Source organism: Scyliorhinus torazame, chromosome 31 (genome assembly GCF_047496885.1).
Source record: "Scyliorhinus torazame isolate Kashiwa2021f chromosome 31, sScyTor2.1, whole genome shotgun sequence".
NCBI lineage: Eukaryota > Metazoa > Chordata > Chondrichthyes > Carcharhiniformes > Scyliorhinidae > Scyliorhinus > Scyliorhinus torazame.
Window position 1 is genome coordinate 6,431,128 of NC_092737.1, and position 19,492 is coordinate 6,450,619.

At 50.9% G+C, this 19,492-nt stretch overlaps 1 protein-coding gene across 1 annotated transcript in view; it reads left to right on the forward strand.

Moving 5' to 3' along the window:
- Positions 1-2,614: 2,614 nt before the first annotated feature.
- polr2a (RNA polymerase II subunit A) overlaps positions 2,615-19,492 on the forward strand; it is a 36,523-nt gene continuing 19,645 nt past the window's right edge. The window contains exons 1-11 of the mRNA XM_072493246.1: positions 2,615-2,831; positions 3,097-3,233; positions 10,556-10,729; positions 11,479-11,760; positions 12,308-12,469; positions 12,975-13,195; positions 13,797-13,929; positions 15,024-15,148; positions 16,266-16,476; positions 17,365-17,574; positions 17,912-18,080. Coding sequence (XP_072349347.1) covers positions 2,630-2,831; positions 3,097-3,233; positions 10,556-10,729; positions 11,479-11,760; positions 12,308-12,469; positions 12,975-13,195; positions 13,797-13,929; positions 15,024-15,148; positions 16,266-16,476; positions 17,365-17,574; positions 17,912-18,080 — 2,026 coding nt within the window. The 5' untranslated portion in view covers positions 2,615-2,629. The remainder of the gene's footprint in view (positions 2,832-3,096; positions 3,234-10,555; positions 10,730-11,478; positions 11,761-12,307; positions 12,470-12,974; positions 13,196-13,796; positions 13,930-15,023; positions 15,149-16,265; positions 16,477-17,364; positions 17,575-17,911; positions 18,081-19,492) is intronic.

A 19,492-nucleotide genomic window follows, 5' to 3' on the forward strand; every position in this document is an offset into this window, starting at 1 on the left:
GTCTATATTGCTTTTTAACTTTTTGGAGTTGCTTAGGATTTAGGCAATATCTTAATAAAGTTCTTTGTTTACTCACTCCTAACTTTGCACCCCCATTAACTGGGCAGCCGTGCGAGGCGAGTGGCTCCCAACTTGTTTCACTGTCCTGCAGGGTGACCTTATCCTCCGGCGTGGCACCTTCCATCAGCCGATACCCTCGACTGTCTGATACGATCGTGTTTCAACAGCAAGCGGAAGACTGGCGATGTAGCGTGCTGCTTTTTAGGAAGGGGAGGTTTGCGTAGATATGTTACAAGAGGCTGCTTCTCCCTGCTGTGTAACATGTTAAAATTCCTCGCCTGCGATGCTCTTGATGCATCCGATCGTTGTTGCTGACGTCCCCTGAGCATTGACAGCACTCCAGCCGCCGGGAGTCTGGGAGGGCAACATCTAGAATTGTACTGTCTGTGTACAGGGTCTAGTAGCTCACTGAAATCCAGGCAGTAGCAGTGGAGTGACACACTATTCGACACTATTAACTCGTGTATTAAGGCTGCGGAATTTAGGTACTGGAAGATGAATGTGGGTCCAAAACTGTTCTTTATACCTGGGTCTATTTAACACTATTGTATCCTTGAGTTTGTCAAGAAATTGTTTAAAAAATAAAGCCAAGATTACCAATAAAACCTTGCTGCAATTTTTTTCATGTCCTGCATTCTTGCCCCAACCCCCACTGCTGTTGAGTTCAAACCAATACCCACAAAATATCATTGGACACAATCCATTAGGGTGCAAATTGCCTCTTTAATTTGAGAAATAGACATGCGATCGACCTGTCTATGGTTCCATAAATCCGTGCCTTATTGAGGGGCAAGGCTGAGCGATTAATTAACCCCACACACAACAATTTGTATTCCAATATCCGCAAGTCCTTCACAGCAGGGAGGGTCAAACAAAAATGTGGGTGTACAGAGCGGGCATGGTCCAGAGAGGGAGTTCCATGGTCACCAACAGTGGGGCAAGAGGCCAGAATTGGGGCACCGTGTTGGTTTGGGGGGGGGGGGGAGGAGGAATGACCAGAATGGGGGAGACCTTGGGAGAGATTTGAACGCTGGTCAATAAAGAGGCTTTGAGATGGGTTCGCTATCTAGCTGGGGTTTGAGGAGTTGGCTCCAGAATGTTGCCAGCACTGAGGCGTACCTGAGAATTTTCTAGAATGCAGGAGGCCATTCATTCTCTTTCCTGTGCTGGCTCTTGCTTGTCCGGCTCGCCCCACCCCACCAGCTCGACACCTCATCGCCCTGCAGATTATTCCCATCAAGTTAATATCCAGATCTCCATTCTAATCTTGCTTCCACCTTCCTTCTCTGCGCCCTCTCTAATGTGCGTTTACCTCCGTAATTCCGTTTGCAAATAAATCCAGTCCCGGGAAAGATGAGAGGGTGGCGGCCATTTGGGGGGATTTTTCTCCCGGTCTGTAGGTTTAATTTTGCTGCGTGCTCCGTCTTTAGAAACCCTGCAAATGAATCGTTGCTCAGTGAGCTTCATGTGAGACGCGGGCCTTGGGAGTTGGGGGGGGGGGGTGGGAGGGATGCAGAGGCGGTTTACCAGAAACGTCCCGGAGAGAGGGGGGCGCTTTGCTTAGGCTAGTGAAGGTTTAAGGAGAGATTTAATGCAGGCGTTCGAATCAGGAGGGAGGTTAAAGAAACCGCTTCTCGTGGCAGGATGGTGGGCGATTTAAGAAAACTTTTTAAAAAATAAAATGCAGGGAGTCGTGTTCAAAGCCAGGCAGAAAGGAGATTGGAGGAAAGTTGAATGGGCAGATGTGACTAACGGAGAGGGGGGCGGCTGATTAGTCCTAGTTACAGCAGATCATGAGCAGTGGTTACTGTCGTAAGGTGCTCGACCGATGAAGTGGTGCGTTTAATGTTGGAGGACGTTGCCCCTGTTAATCGTGGAAAGTCTGGATCTCTGTCTCCTTGCACTCTGATCGTCTTTCTCCCCACTCCACCTTCCCTGCTCCAAAACAACAGCTCATGTTGAGTTCTGCGAAGTTTCGATGGCAGCCCATTGTTCAGTGCATCGGGTCCACCCCAAGACGGCTTCCATTGGCTGCCTGATGACCTGTGCGCATTCCTGACTTAATGGTCACCTGATGACTCCATTCCTGGAAGCCCCAAGCGGGTCGCTTTTCCCAGTTGCTGTCGCCCCGTAGGCGCGCGCTTGACTGCACAGCAAGATCCCGCAAACAGCACGCGGGCGAATAGACCAGTTTAAACTGTTGACCATGCCAACACTGGTAAATCCGATCAGGGATTCGGGACCGACCACTCGGGGAATATCCATCTCCTATAAAGCTCCCCTTGAAGCCTAATTCCTTGACCAGGATTTTGGGCCACCCGCCTTGGTTTCAAATATTGTTTGGGAGGTTGCTGTGGTGCAAGCGCCCTGTTGGGGTGTTTTGTGCTGGGGTTTTTTTTTGCGTCCGCACAAGATGGTAACCGTGGTGCTAAGGTGGAAATAGTTACCGTGAAGTAGCGGGGGCAGCCGCCACTGTTGCATTTAAGGGGGGGGAGGCTGGTGAAAGCAGAGGGAAATGAACGGAAAGCTATGGCGGTGGGGTTTGGGCTCAATTCCAGGTGACGTGGGCATGTTAGTTTGCGATTTATCCCCCGCCCCTCTTCCTCACGGCTCTTTTTTGTTTTGTCTCTCGCCCCAGAAACGGATGTCTGTGACCGAGGGAGGAATAAAGTACTCCGAGACCACAGAGGGGGGCCGCCCCAAGCTGGGGGGGCTGATGGACCCCCGCCAAGGTGTCATTGAAAGAACTGGAAGGTGCCAGACCTGTGCAGGTGAGTGATTTGCCCAGCATGGCGAAGGAACCCCATCATCTCCACTCTTCCCGCCCTGACCTGTGCTTATGGGGAGGGGGTGGGAGCAGGTACGGTTGCAGTGTGGCATGTAACCGGACTGATAATCCAGAGACGGGGAGTTTTTTTAAATATAAAGAGTAGCTTCATACTCGCTCGTTTTTCCCTAAGCTGATTTACCAGCCCACGTTACGAACGACCCGTGACGTTCTGCAGCATCTCACGATCTGTTACTCCCCATTTGCAGGTAACATGACCGAATGTCCGGGTCACTTTGGCCACATCGAGCTGGCCAAGCCCGTGTTCCACGTGGGTTTCCTGACCAAGACGATGAAAGTTCTCCGATGCGTCTGCTTTTTCTGTTCCAAGCTGCTGGTCGATTCTGTAAGTAGCACCTTTATGTTACTTCTGATGATGCAGGTTAAGGGATTATTGGTCACAATAAATGGGAAAAGTCTCCTTGTTCTTCATTCCAGGACAGTGCCCTATAATATTGGGTTGCAATGATTCTAAGATAGATCTCCCTGATGCCACGTGCACAAGACCTGGACCTATTCGGGCCTGGGCTGATCAATGCGTGGACAAGTGCCGAGCCAATTGCCAACGCCCAAGAGAATGACGCCATCTCCCCATGAGATTCAATGACTTTATCATCACTGAATGGGGTGACCATTGACCAGAAACTGAGCTGGGCCAACAGTATAAATACTGTGATCTACTCTTGTAGAAGGCTGGGAATCCTGCGGAGAGTAACTCGCCTCCTGACCCCCAAAGCCTGCCCGCCATCGACAAGTTACAAAGTCAGGAGTGTGACGGAATACCCAACAGCACTCCAGAAACTCAACACCATCCAAGATAAAACCGCCAACTTGCTTGCAAGCCCATCCACCACCTTCAGCATTAATCCCGCCACTCTCACACAGTTGCAGCCGTGTGCGCCATCTACACGATGTACTTCGCCTTCCAAATCTAGCATCTACCATCTAGAAGGATAAGGGCAGCAGATACCTTGGAACCCCACCACCTGGAGGTCCCCCTCCGAGTCACTCACCACCCTGACTGGGAAATATATCGTCCGTTCCTTCACTGTCGCTGGGGCAACATCCTGGAACTCCCTCCCTAACAGCACAGTGGGTGTACCTACACCACACGGACTGCAGCGGCTCACCCACTCTCGGGTAACTAGGGTGAGCAATAAATGCTGGGCCTAGCCAGTGCCCACGTATTGTGCGCAAATAATGAAACTATTCCTGTTCTACACGTGGAGACCTGGGCATTGTGCGTTGATGGGCTCATCGGCTGTGATTGACATCTGAGACCCATGGTTGTCCTCTAGTGACACAGTGCTGTCCAGAATCAGAAGATGTCCAGCTGGAGCCAGGCATAAGATATAGGAGTTGAAGAAAGGCCATTCGGCCCATCGAGTCCACTCCACCATTCAATCATGGCTGATTTCAACTCCATTTACCCGCTCTCTCTCCATAGCCCTTAATTCCTCGAGAAATCAAGAATTTATCAACTTCTGTCTTAAAGACACTCAACGTCCCGGCCTCCACCGCCCTCTGTGGCAATGAATTCCACAGACCCACCACTCTCTGGCTAAAGAAATTTCTCCTCATCTCTGTTCTAAAGTGACTCCCTTTTATTCTAAGGCTGTGCCCCCGGGTCCTAGTCTCCCCTGTTAATGGAAACAACTTCCCTACATCCACCCTATCTAAGCCATTCATTATCTTGTAAGTTTCTATTAGATCTCCCCTCAACCTCCTAAACTCCAATGAATATAATCCCAGGATCCTCAGACGTTCATCGTATGTTAGGCCTACCATTCCTGGGATCATCCGTGTGAATCTCCGCTGGACCCGCTCCAGTGCCAGTATGTCCTTCCTGAGGTGTGGGGCCCAAAATTGCTCTCAGTATTCTAAATGGGGCCTAACTAATGCTTTATAAAGCTTCAGAATTACATCCCTGCTTTTATATTCCAAGCCTCTTAAGATAAATGACAACATTGCATTTGCTTTCTTAATTACGGACTCAACCTGCAAGTTTACCTTTAGAGAATCCTGGACTAGGACTCCCAAGTCCCTTTGCACTTCAGCATTATTAATTTTGTCACCATTTAGAAAATAGTCCATGCCTCTATTCTTTTTTCCAAAATGCAAGACCTCGCACTTGCCCACGTTGAATTTCATCAGCCATTTCTTGGACCCACTCTCCTAAACTGTCTAAATCTTAAATGCGGCCTAACTAATGCTTTATAAATCTTCAGAAGTACATCCCTGCTTTTATATTCCAACCTCTTGAGATAAATGACAACATTGGATTTGCTTTCTTAATTACGGACTCAACCTGCAAGTTTACCTTTCGAGAATCCTGGACTAGGACTCCCAAGTCCCTTTGCACTTCAGCATTATTAATTGTCACCGTTTAGAAAATAGTCCATGCCTCTATTCTTTTTTCCAAAGTGCAAGACCTCGCACCTGCCCACGTTGAATTTCATCAGCCATTTCTTGGACCCACTCTCCTAAACTGTCTAAATCTTTCTGCAGCCTCCCCACCTCCTCCATACTACCTGCCCCTCCACCTATCTTTGTATCATCGGCAAACTTAGCCAGAATGCTCCCAGTCCCGTCATCTAGATTGTTAATATATATAGAGAACAGCTGTGGCCCCAACACTGAACCCTGCGGGACACCACTCGTCACCGGTTGCAATTCCGAAAAAGAACCTTTTATCCCAACTCTCTGCCTTCTGCCTGACAGCCAATCGTCAATCCATGTTAGTACCTTGCCTCGAATACCATGGGCCCTTATTTTACTCAGCAGTCTCCCGTGAGGCACCTTATCAAAGGCCTTTTGGAAGTCAAGATAGATAACATCCATTGGCTCTCCTTGGTCTAACCTATTTGTTATCTCTTCAAAGAACTCTAACAGGTTTGTCAGGCACGACCTCCCCTTACTAAATCAATGCTGACTTGTCCTAATCTGACCCTGCACTTCCAAGAATTTAGAAATCTCATCCTTAACAATGGATTCTAGAATCTTGCCAACAACCGAGGTTAGGCTAATTGGCCTATAATTTTCCATCTTTTTTCTTGTTCCCTTCTTGAACAGGGGGGGGTTACAACAGCGATTTTCCAATCCTCTGGGACTTTCCCTGACTCCAGTGACTTTTGAAAGATCATAACTAACGCCTCCACTATTTCTTCAGCTATCTCCTTTAGAACTCTAGGATGTAGCCCACCTGGGCCCAGAGATTTATCAATTTTTAGACCTCTTAGTTTCTCTAGCACTTTTTCCTTTGTGATGGCTACCATATTCAACTCTGCCCCCTGACTCTCCTAAATTATTGGGATATTACTCCTGTCTTCTACTGTGAAGACTGACGCAAAGTACTTATTCAGTTCCTCAGCTATTTCCTTGTCTCCCATCACTAGATTACCAGCATCATTTTGGAACGGCCCAATGTCAACTTTTGCCTCCCGTTTGTTTTTAATGTATTTAAAGAAACTTTTACTATCATTGCTAATGTTACTGGCTAGCCTACCTTCATATTTGATCCTCTCTTTCCTTATTTCTCTCTTTGTTATCCTCTGTTTGTTTTTGTAGCCTTCCCAATCTTCTGACTTCCCACTACTCTTTGCCACATTATAGGCTTTCTCTTTTGCTTTGATGCATTCCCCCCTAACTTCCTTTGTCAGCCATGGCTGCCTAATCCCCTCCCTCTGATAACCTTTCTTTTCTTTGGGATGAACCTCTGTACTGTGTCCTCAATTACTCCCAGAAACTCCTGCCATTGCTGTTCTACTGTCTTTCCCACTAGGCTCTGCTCCCAGTCGATTTTCGTCAGTTCCTCCCTCATGCCCCTGTAGTTACCTTTATTTAACTAACACCTTTACATCTGATTATACCTTCTTTCAAATTGGAGATTGAATTCTACCATATTATGATCACTGCCTCCTAAGTGCTCCCTTACTTTAAGATCTTTTATCAAGTCTGGCTCATTACATAACAGTAAGTCCAAAATGGCCTGTTCCCTCGTGGGCTCCATCACAAGCTGTTTACTGAGCCTTTCCATACACTGTCATATTTTGTGAGATGGGGGCTATCGTAACCTCTCCTATCTTTTCGTGCTTTTTTTGTATTCCTAAGCAGCTACGCTTCCCACTGATTACTTCACCTTTCTACCCAATTTACTCTTTTTGCCAGAACACTGGTCCCAGCTCGGTTCAGGTGGAGACCATCCCAACGGTATAAGTCCCCCCTGTCCCAAAACTGATGCCAGGAAAAGGAACCCCTCTTTCCCACACCACTCTTTCAGCCGTGTGTTAACTTCCTTTATTCTTGCCTCCCTCTGCCAATTTGCACGTGGCTCGGGCAGTAATCCGGAGATTATGACCCTTGAGGACTTGTTTTTAAATTTGAATCCTATCTCTTTATAATCTCTAAACGGGTCCTCTTTCCTAGACTTGCCTATGTTGTTGTACCGACATGGACCACAACAACTGGATCCTCCCCCTCCCTCTCCAGTATCCTTTCAAGCCGGTCAGACATGTCCTGCACCCTAGCACCGGGCAGGCAACATACCATGCGGGACTCTTTATCCTGCTCTCAAAGGATACTATCTATCCCCCTGATAATAGAATCCCCTACAACTTGCCTATTTACTCCCTCCCCTTGAATGGCCTGCTGAACCATGGTGCCTTGGTCAGCTGACTCATCCTTCCTGCAACCCTGTTCGCCATCCACACAGGGAGCAAGTGCCTCATACCTGTTGGACGGGGTCAAAGGCTGAGGCTCCTGAGTTCCTGACTGCTGGTTCCCTTTCCCTGCCTGACTTGCAGTCACACCCTGCTGTCCCTGGCCACTGGCAGGATTTAAACTACTTACTCTGACAGGTGTGACTGTCTCCTGAAACATTGTCCAGGTAAGTCTCCCCCTCCCGGATGTGCCTCAGTGCTTGAAGCTCAGACTCCAGCTCATCAACTCTGAGCCGGAGCTCTTCGAGCAGCCAACACTTACTGCAGATGTGGTCGCTGCAGCTCGCAATGGGATCTGCCAGCTCCCACATCAAGCAGCTCAAGCACATCACCTGACCAGCCATCTCTAATTAATTCATTAGTTTAATTAAAGTTTACGAGTTGAGCTGTGTTTTTTTAACATTTGGGGCAGATTTGCTATCAACCAATCAGATCACAGCTTCCCTCTGACGTCACTTTTGGAGGAAAAAGTGGAAAACAGGAAGTTGCCGTCGGGTTTTTATAGTCACACAGAGACTGCTCCTCCTCCTCCTCCTCTGAACGGCTCCTGAAACTAGGCCGCGATCCCCGGGTTAAAGTAGGTTTTTATACTCGCACAGAGACTGCTCCTCCTCCTCTGAACGGGCTCCCGAAACTAGGCCTGTGAGTGTGTCAGTGTGTGTGTCAGTGTGAGTGTGTGTGTCAGTGTGAGTGTGTGTGTCAGTGTGAGTGTGTGTGTCAGTGTGAGTGTGTGTGTCAGTGTGAGTGTGTGTGTCAGTGTGAGTGTGTGTGTCAGTGTGAGTGTGTGTGTCAGTGTGAGTGTGTGTGTCAGTGTGAGTGTGTGTGTCAGTGTGAGTGTGTGTGTCAGTGTGAGTGTGTGTGTCAGTGTGAGTGTGTGTGTCAGTGTGAGTGTGTGTGTCAGTGTGAGTGTGTGTGTCAGTGTGAGTGTGTGTGTCAGTGTGAGTGAGTGTGTGTGTCAGTGTGTGTCAGTGTGTCTGTGTGAGTGTGTGTCAGTGTGAGTGTGTGTCAGTGTGAGTGTGTGTCAGTGTGAGTGTGTGTCAGTGTGAGTGTGTGTCAGTGTGAGTGTGTGTCAGTGTGAGTGTGTGTCAGTGTGAGTGTGTGTGTCAGTGTGAGTGTGTGTGTCAGTGTGAGTGTGTGTGTCAGTGTGAGTGTGTGTGTCAGTGTGAGTGTGTGTGTCAGTGTGAGTGTGTGTGTCAGTGTGAGTGTGTGTGTCAGTGTGAGTGTGTGTGTCAGTGTGAGTGTGTGTGTCAGTGTGAGTGTGTGTGTCAGTGTCAGTGTGAGTGTCAGTGTGAGTGTCAGTGTGAGTGTCAGTGTGAGTGTCAGTGTGAGTGTCAGTGTGAGTGTCAGTGTGAGTGTCAGTGTGAGTGTCAGTGTGAGTGTCAGTGTGAGTGTCAGTGTGAGTGTCAGTGTGAGTGTCAGTGTGAGTGTCAGTGTGAGTGTCAGTGTGAGTGTCAGTGTGAGTGTCAGTGTGAGTGTCAGTGTGAGTGTCAGTGTGAGTGTCAGTGTGAGTGTCAGTGTGAGTGTCAGTGTGAGTGTCAGTGTGAGTGTCAGTGTGAGTGTCAGTGTGAGTGTCAGTGTGAGTGTCAGTGTGAGTGTCAGTGTGAGTGTCAGTGTGAGTGTCAGTGTGAGTGTCAGTGTGAGTGTCAGTGTGAGTGTCAGTGTGAGTGTCAGTGTGAGTGTCAGTGTGAGTGTCAGTGTGAGTGTCAGTGTGAGTGTCAGTGTGAGTGTCAGTGTGAGTGTCAGTGTGAGTGTCAGTGTGAGTGTCAGTGTGAGTGTCAGTGTGAGTGTCAGTGTGAGTGTCAGTGTGAGTGTCAGTGTGAGTGTCAGTGTGAGTGTCAGTGTGAGTGTCAGTGTGAGTGTCAGTGTGAGTGTCAGTGTGAGTGTCAGTGTGAGTGTCAGTGTGAGTGTCAGTGTGAGTGTCAGTGTGAGTGTCAGTGTGAGTGTCAGTGTGAGTGTCAGTGTGAGTGTCAGTGTGAGTGTCAGTGTGAGTGTCAGTGTGAGTGTCAGTGTGAGTGTCAGTGTGAGTGTCAGTGTGAGTGTCAGTGTGAGTGTCAGTGTGAGTGTCAGTGTGAGTGTCAGTGTGAGTGTCAGTGTGAGTGTCAGTGTGAGTGTCAGTGTGAGTGTCAGTGTGAGTGTCAGTGTGAGTGTCAGTGTGAGTGTCAGTGTGAGTGTCAGTGTGAGTGTCAGTGTGAGTGTCAGTGTGAGTGTCAGTGTGAGTGTCAGTGTGAGTGTCAGTGTGAGTGTCAGTGTGAGTGTCAGTGTGAGTGTCAGTGTGAGTGTCAGTGTGAGTGTCAGTGTGAGTGTCAGTGTGAGTGTCAGTGTGAGTGTCAGTGTGAGTGTCAGTGTGAGTGTCAGTGTGAGTGTCAGTGTGAGTGTCAGTGTGAGTGTCAGTGTGAGTGTCAGTGTGAGTGTCAGTGTGAGTGTCAGTGTGAGTGTCAGTGTGAGTGTCAGTGTGAGTGTCAGTGTGAGTGTCAGTGTGAGTGTCAGTGTGAGTGTCAGTGTGAGTGTCAGTGTGAGTGTCAGTGTGAGTGTCAGTGTGAGTGTCAGTGTGAGTGTCAGTGTGAGTGTCAGTGTGAGTGTCAGTGTGAGTGTCCGTGTCAGTGTCTGTGTCAGTGTCTGTGTCAGTGTCTGTGTCAGTGTCTGTGTCAGTGTCTGTGTCTGTGTCAGTGTCTGTGTCTGTGTGTGTCGCCTGCTGTACCTGCATAAGACATAGGAGCAGAATTAGGCCACTCGGCCCATCGAGTCCGCTCCGCCATTCAATCATGGCTGATATTTTCTCATCCCCATTCTCCTGCCTTCTCCCCATGACCCCCGATCCCCTTATTAATCCAGAACCTATCTATCTCTGTCTTAAAGACACTCAGAAGAGAAATCTCTGATTTTAAATGATCCGTGTGTGTCTGTGTAATTATTCATCTGAATCTCTCCCTCGTGTTTCTTTTGTGCATAGAACAATCCCAAAATCAAAGACATCTTGATCAAATCGAAGGGGCAGCCACGGAAACGGCTGACTCACGTCTACGATCTTTGCAAAGGGAAGAACATCTGTGAGGGCGGCGAGGAGATGGACAACAAGTTTGGGGTGGAGCAGCAGGAGGGCGAGGAAGACCTCACCAAGGAGAAGGTAAGCGGGATTTCCGTCGTCGAGTCCTCCCCTCGATTTGAGCGTTGGTGCAACCGACGCGGGCGGTGATCGTTTACCGTCAACCAAAAGCCAGCTTCAGGGCACCGAGGACCCGGGTTCGATCCCGGCTCTGGGTCACTGTCCGTGCGGAGTCTGCATGTTCTCCCAGTGTCTGCGTGGGTTTCCTCCGGTTTCCTCCCACGGTCCAAAGACGTGCTGTTAGGTGGATTGGCCGCGATAAATTGCCCTTTGGTGTCTAAAAGATTAGGTGGGGTTACGGGAACAGGGTAGAAGCCTGTGCTTAAGTGTGGTGCTCTTTCCAAGGGCTGGTGCAGACTCGATGGGCCGAATGCACTCTAAATTCAAGTGAAGCTGATGGGTTTTTACGACAATCGACAATGGTCATCATTGGAGTGTTAATTCCAGATTTTTTTTCAACCTGAATTCAAATATCACCATCTGCAGTAGTGGGATTTGAACCCGTGTCCCCCAGAGCATTACTCTGCGCCTCTCGATTACCGTGACATTACCACTGTGCCCCCCAACAATCCCACGTCCAGTAAGTTACTATTGAATTTGTGTCGGTTACCGTCGTACCTGTAATATACGGGCAGTGCCGTAATACATACAATATATCACTAGTGGTGTTTACCACAGGTCTCTAATCGTTAACCGGGCTGAGGGCGGTAAAACGTGCAATGTGATCGATTTGCGTTGTCGCTACCCAACTGTGGCTTTCCCTGTCCTAGGGTCACGGAGGCTGCGGCCGATACCAGCCCCGCATTCGGAGGGTAGGCCTGGAGCTGTACGCCGAGTGGAAGCACGTCAATGAGGACTCACAGGAGAAGAAGATCCTGCTGAACCCGGAGCGGGTGTACGAGATCTTCAAGCGCATCACGGACGAGGAGTGTGTGATCCTGGGCATGGACCCCAAGTACGCCAAGCCGGAGTGGATGATCCTGACCGTGCTTCCTGTGCCGCCCCTCTCCGTGCGGCCGGCTGTCGTCATGCAGGGCTCCGCTCGCAATCAGGTACCGATTTTATCTGTCGCGCGGGCGGGTCAGGCAATGGGGAAAGCGCAGAATACAGGAAACAAAAATTAAAACACAGATCTGGGAAATCACAGATCTCTCTCTCGGCCTCTCTCTCTCTCTCTCTGTCTCTCTCTCTCTCGGCCTCTCTCTCTCTCTCTCTCTTTTTCTCGGCCTCTCTCTTTCTCCTTTTTTTCTCTCCTTTTTTTCTCTCCGGGAGTGGGAGGGGGGTGTTGAGGTATTTGGTTTCCCTCTTTCCCACATTAACCAGGTCGGAGTTTGCCAGCATTCCTGCTCCTGATTGGGATCCAGTTCTGCTGTAATTCCTCCTCCCCTTGTTGAATAATTAAACACACGCACACGTGGAGACCAGCCAGTTGGGTATCACGGGGCAACTGGCTCTCGGCAGGGGGGGATGCAGTGAGGGGCAATGTAAGCTTTAAACGGGCAGTAAACCCAGTGCATTGTTTCCAGCTGACTGGCTTGCTCGCTTGGTGATATTTTTTCATTAACTAAGTAAATAAGACCGTGTCCCCCTTGTTTACAGGATGACCTGACCCACAAACTGGCCGACATCGTCAAAATCAACAACCAACTACGGCGGAACGAGCAGAACGGGGCAGCGGCTCACGTCATCGCGGAGGATGTCAAACTTCTGCAGTTTCACGTCGCCACCATGGTCGACAATGAACTGCCCGGACTTCCCAGGGTAAGTCGAAGGGTCAGTACTGAGGGAGTGCTGCACTGTCAGAGGGTCAGTACTGAGGGAGTGCTGCACTGTCAGAGGGTCAGTGCTGAGGGAGTTCCGCACTGTCAGAGGGTCAGTACTGAGGGAGTGCCGCACTGTCTGAGGCTCGCTGCCCTTTGGTGGGGTGTTGTCTGCCCTGAGCGCAAAGGACCCCGTGGCCATTGCTGCATGAGGGTCATGGATGTTGTTGCTGGTGTACTGAGGTCGCTCGACGTCACAACCTCAGACGTTTATGGACCCTTACTTCAAAATCAAATACGCTGATTACTGGGAGAGAATCTGCATTCGGGTGTGAAAGGTGCCATTTGAATTGCAGGGCTCCTGTCAATACTTCCTGTACAATATCTGAGTTTTTAAGCTGCATCTTCCGATCTAAAGGAGTGAACAACTGTGAATGTTGCCTGTTGCAACGTGCTGTCTTCTGAGATTTTGCTTTTTGTCGTTCCCCCCCCCCTCCGGATTTTAGGCAATGCAAAAGTCTGGCCGGCCTCTGAAGTCCCTCAAACAGCGGCTGAAGGGGAAGGAAGGACGTGTGCGGGGAAACCTGATGGGGAAGCGAGTGGATTTTTCAGCCCGCACGGTCATCACGCCCGACCCCAACCTCTCCATCGATCAGGTCGGCGTTCCCCGGTCGATCGCTGCCAACATGACATTCCCGGAAATCGTCACTCCCTTCAACATCGACAGGTGTGTCCAGTAGGGCTGTTTGGCGAGAACCCTCTGTCTCTTCCGCTCTGAGGAAACGGTGAAAATAGGGGCAGGTGGAGGCCGTCCGCTCCTCCATTCATTACGATCGTAGCTGATCGTCCAATCCAGTCGCCCGAGGGCCGCGTGGACTCGAAACATTAACTCTGTTTCTTTCTCCACAGACACCGGAGTTTATCCAACCATTTCTGTTTCAATGTCAGATTCCCCGTGTCCGCGGTATTTTTCCGTTTATTGAACTGGGTTTTTTCTCCCCCCCCCCCCCCCGTTTGGGTTCGGTGTTTGGGGACGGAAACCCCCTCTTGACTGACCTCGGCATGCTGGGCAGCCTACCCTCTGGCAATGGCCTGCGTTGCACGGGGAGAATGTGCAAACTCCACAAGTGACCTGGGGCCGGGATCGAACCCGGCTCCTCGGTGCTGCGAGGCAGCAGTGCTAACCACTGCACCGCCGTTCCGCCCTCGGCTAATTGATTCTCCGGTGCTGTTAGGCACAGACCTGCTGTTGTGCCGGTGATGTACGCTGCGTAACTCCCAAGCTATTGACTGATTGGAACAATTTTTTTTTTTCCATGTTCTTGCAGACTCCAGGAGTTGGTTAGGAGGGGTAACAACCAGTACCCAGGCGCCAAGTATATCATCCGAGACAACGGTGACCGGATTGACCTGCGGTTCCATCCCAAACCCAGCGATCTGCACCTTCAGATCGGATACCGGGTCAGTGCAGTGTGTCTGTAGCTTGGGTTTGTGCTGGCTGGGACTGCAGTTATACTGTCATTGCCAAGCCGTGCAACTGAAATGTGTTCTCTTGTCTCTGGTGCTGTGGTTTGCACCTCCCCGACGGTCCAACCGGGGCTCTGTAGCAGAAAGCGGTCCCCTGATCAATTTATAATTGGGGATAGGGTGGAGGTGTTGACCTTGGGTGGGGTGCTGTTTCCAAGGGCCGGTGCAGACTCGATGGGCCGAATGGCCTCCTTCTGCACGGTATGTTCGATGTAAATTCCCGCCGTTGTTTTCAATTCCCGCCTCCGTGGACTCGGCCCTCCCGATCTCTGACCCCCTGCAGCCCCACGACCGTCGGAGATCTCCACAATTCTTACCTCTTTGAGCGTTCCTTCACCATTGGCGAGCTTGCCTTCAGCCTGGGGGCCCTCATCTCTGCAATTCCCTCCCTAAACCTCTGCGTCGGGGTGGTATTGACCTGCCTGTGTTAGCGGCAGGCTATAGATCGCCATTTGTGTTCAAAGACCACATCATGGCTGGGGAGGGGGAGGGGGTGGTGTCTTAATATTTGGAGCCAGGAAAATTGGGTCGATTTATACATCACGATGTACGCCCGCCGCTGCTCGATGTCGCAATGCTGTCTGTGAGATCTTGCTGTGTGAAAATCGGCTGTGCGATTCCTACATTGCAACAATGACTGCGTTTGAGACCTCACCCCCCCCCCCCCCCCCCCCCCCCCCCCCCCCCCCCCCTGCCTGAGGCTGTGCAGGGCTGTCTTTAGCGGAGTTGGGACCCCTGAGGTTGCTGCTCCAGATTGACACTCGTCAAAAGAGCTGCGTTGCTTTGGGGAGGGAAGCTGTTCTGTTGTCAACCCTGTCCCCTTCGCATGCACATTCCAGAGAGTATGGCCTGCCCCAGTGAGGGGAGTGTGCACGCTAGAAGCTGGGGATTCGGGGCTGGCTGGGTGGAGCGTGGGAGAGGGGGAAACTACTCACGGCGGCGTAAAATCAAATCAAAATGTTGTCATTGGTTGCCTTGTGTTCTGTCTGCACCCTCCACTTAGTCTGCCTACTGTCCGTCCATTCCAGGTGGAAAGGCACATGTGCGATGGGGACATTGTCATCTTCAACAGACAGCCCACGCTGCATAAAATGTCAATGATGGGGCACAAAGTACGCATCCTGCCCTGGTCAACCTTTCGACTCAATCTCAGGTGAGTGTCTGTCCTTTACGGAAGCTGTTTGCTCTATCGCCTCTCTCCCCCCCCCCCCCCCCCCTCCATCCCTCTTTCCCCCTGCCTCCAGCCCCCCCCCCCCCTGTCCGCCTGTGGATGGTGGTCCCACCGGACATTCGGGCCAACATGTCGGGAGCTGACCGGGACACTGTGGCTGACCGGGACATTCCGTCATCTCGTTGGATGGCGGGACAGGCTTGGGGAGCAGTACGGTTCCTCCTGCCCCGGGTCCTGCGTACGGTTAACGCCACCCTGGACTGGCGCGAGGTCAATTCCAGCCCCGCGTGTCCCAGAGTCGCAACACGAGTGAATTAACAAATCATTCTTAGAAAAATGCCCAACGGCTGCCCAATAATCACACTCACCAGGTTTGTAAATGTAAACACAATTGCTGTTTATTTATAACAAACTCTGTAATGAAATATGCAGCAAATACAACTAGTTAACTATTAATATATATAATATATATTTTTTAATACATTATATTTGTGTATACACACACACGGCAGACAGGAAGAAAGGGGTGAAACATAAGTGAAAGGAACGAGAGTCTTTATTTCAGATGGAGGATTTTAGTGCACCTGCCTTCACAGTCAGCTTGTAGGTTAAGGTCTCTGTTTGCAGTCATCTATTCTGTAGATTCATTCATCCCGCTTCCCTGCAGTTTCAAGAGTATCCGCAGCTTTTCTGGCGAGGGACAGCAGGTTCTGGTCTATTTTGAAGCCTCTGCAAGTTCCAAATTACAGCACTGGCAGCAGCCTTACTGGAGAGAGAGAGCGCGAGAGAGAGAGAGAGCACGTCTTGCCTCTGCTGCCAGATTCAAAACTTGAAACTCCCTCGGACTTGAAAGCATTTTGCTGGGGTAGGATCCAGTTGCCACCTGATAAGAGTACAGCCTTTTGGGCCCATTCCAATCGATCAGTCAACCAGCCCCACCCCCTAAATCCCCGCTCCGTTTGGCCATGCTGCCGATACTAATGGCTCTCGCGTCTTTCTGATTCGGGATTGATCCATTAAATGAGGCAACTGAGCTAAGAACGGAGACAAAAACGTTTCAAGAGTAACGGCGGCCTTTGATTTATTCCCCCACTTACAGCGTGACAACTCCGTACAATGCAGATTTCGACGGTGACGAGATGAATCTCCACTTGCCTCAGTCCCTGGAGACGCGAGCGGAGATCCAAGAGCTGGCCATGGTGCCCAGGATGATCGTCACACCGCAGTCCAACAGGCCCGTCATGGGTATCGTGCAGGACACGCTGACGGCGGTGCGGAAATTCACCAAGAGGGACGTCTTCATGGACAGGGTAAGATTTTTCTGGCGGACGGCAAGCTGGATTTCGCTTGGAGCTGCGCCTCTTGTGTTAAAACCCACGTCCGGCCTGTGTAGAGTTAACTAACCCGAGTCCGGACCGGGAGTAAACGATGACAACTTGTTGTCAGTGACCTTTTGTTTTAGTGAGGCGAACAATCTGGCTGCTCAAACGTGCGAGTCAGAGCCCAGTGTGGGGTGCCTGTGATGCACGCTGTGGTAGACTAGCTCCTGACCTTGTCTTTAAGATGATGGAAGGATTCGATGGGGTTGATGGAGGGGGTGCAATATCCTCAGGAGTTTGGCACCTTGCAATTCGAGCCAGGCCATTCGGAAATGATGTTGGATACTTTGTCACGTGGTATTGGAAAACCGGCAAAATACTCTCTCTCTCTCCCCCCCCCCCCCCCCCCCCCCCCCCAATGGATGGCACAGTGGGTTAGCACTGTTGCCTCACAGCGTCAGGGCCCCGGCTACGATTCCCGGCTCGGGTCACTGCCTGTGCGGAGTCTGCACGTTCTCCCCGTGTCTGCGTGGGTTTCCTCCGGGGGCTCCGGTTTCCTCCCGAAAGACGTGCTGTTAGGTGAATTGGACATTCTGAATTCTCCCTCCGTGTACAGAGCAGGCGCCGTGGTGTGGCGACTCTGGGATTTTCACAGTAGCTTCACTGCAGTGTTAATGTAAGCCCACTTGTGACACTAATAAAAGATTATTGTTATATTTGGAGGGAGTGCGCTGATGTACTTGGCTGCAGAATGATTTGAGGGCCGTGCTCCTGACCTTGTGCAAAGATGTATCTTCAGTCTACTGCTGGGGGAGGGGGGGTGCCGGTTTGGGTTGATCGCAATCGGCCTTTTGACACTGCTCTGTTCCTCCGCCCCAGGGTGAAGTCATGAACCTGTTGATGCATCTCTCCACCTGGGACGGGAAGGTCCCGCAGCCTTCCATCCTGAAACCCCGGCCCCTCTGGACCGGCAAGCAGATCTTCACTCTGATCATCCCAGGCCACATTAACTGCATCCGGACACACAGCACTCATCCGGACGAAGAGGATAATGGGCCTTACAAACACATCTCGCCGGGGGACACAAAGGTAACACCGCCTGGGAGGCGTGAATGGGTTTTCCTGGCTCCTGAGCAAGACATCATTGGCTTATGCTGGGAGGCCCATGTGTCTGAACATGCCACAAGTTACCAAACTGGAGGGTGGCTCCAGTATAACCAAAACTATCAGTACTCCTGATGTATTAACGTGTTAAATTGTGACCACTCCCTCTTGTACTGTCAAACAGAGAATTTATTCGCAGCTGATCTGTGTAATGCGGTGAAGGGGGAGCCACCTTCAATAAGTATGCAATCTTGGCTCTTACCAATTTGACTAACGGACCACTCCTGGTGTTTTTTCTTTCCCCTCCCCCTCTCTCGGGTAGGTGATTGTGGAGAATGGAGAGCTGATTATGGGCATCTTGTGCAAGAAGTCTCTGGGTACCTCGGCTGGGTCGCTGGTACACATCACCTTCCTGGAGATGGGCCACGACATCACGAGGCTCTTCTACAGCAACATCCAGACTGTCATCAACAACTGGTTATTGATTGAAGGTAATGGCGCAAACCGTGCGCTGGAGAAATCGAACTGCGGCGAGTCCCAGGGTTCGATACGCAGTGGCTCTGTCGTAAACTGCAGCGTGTCCCGGGGTTCGATACGCTGTGGCTCCGTCGTACACCGGCGTGTCCCGGGGTTCAATACGCAGTGGCTCCGTCGTAAACTGCGGCGTGTCCCAGGGTTCAATACGCTGTGGCTCCATCGTAAACCGGCGTGTCCCAGGGTTCAATACGCTGTGGCTCCGTCGCCCCTCTTGGGTAATTTACGGACGGACGTCTTTTTTTTTTGCATTTGCACAGAACTGTGTCTCTCGCCTCTCGAGGTCACCCCTGCTCTTGTCACTCAACTGAAAAGTGTCCTCTTGTCAATCTAAGCTTAAAACCAAAAAGCAAGGAGCGAGGTTAAGACACAACGGTGGAGCTGGAGGGGCCGAATGGCCTACCCCTGCTCCTAACTCTTGAGGATTGTGCGAGACCCAACACGTTTCTCAATTATATTAAAAAAAAACTATAGAAATAAAGTTGGAAACGCTTGGGGAGTGCGAACAACGAGCTAGCACCAGCCGGATGGGCCGAACGCCTACTTTGTGCTGTAAAGATTCTCTCGGTTTTTGTTCGGCCTCCTTCCCTCACGCGGTTGTGCTTCCATCACAGCTGTGTAGATTCATCCAGGAGGTACATAATACTGGAGTAAGTTACTGTGCTGCTTGCCAGCACCCCATCTGTGACCGGCAAATCTGTTACTCCGACAACATGTTTAACGCTCGCTCGCGCACTGTATCGTCGGAGCTGGGGTGGGAGGGGGTCCTTCCCTGAATTTTGGGACCGGCTCAATGTTAACCAGATCCTTACAGTGCAGGCGGAGGCCATTCGGCCCATCTAACTCTGCACTGGCCCTTTTGAAAGAGCCCCTTACCCTAGCCCCCACGGTCCCGCCCTGTCTCAATAACCCCTTAACCTAAGCTGCACACCTTTGGATGCCGAGGGGCGATTTAGCGTGGCCAGTCCACCAAACCCGCTGAATAAAGGGCCCAAGGCAACAGGAGGCTACCGTTCGGGCTTGGTCCCCTCTTCCGCGACACACCTTCCACCCCACGTTCAATTCAGTCGTGGTGTTCTGCATCCTTAAACCCTGGCCCGGCTCAGCTGTAATACAATTTGCTCTGCGCCGCGTCCCCTTGAGATAAAGGCCCGCATTCTATTCATTTGATGAGGCAATCCTTTGTCGGGAGTAGGAGGATTTGTGTGACATGAGGTGGCATTTAGACCGGCGCCCTGCTTGGTGTTGACGGAAGGTCCTCTGGTTCCGGGAGCTCTGGCTTCGGGTGACGAGTCGCAAAGCAAAACGGCGAAATACTCCACCCGGGCCCTCCCCGTTTCATAGCGTGGAAAAACATTACCCTTATTCG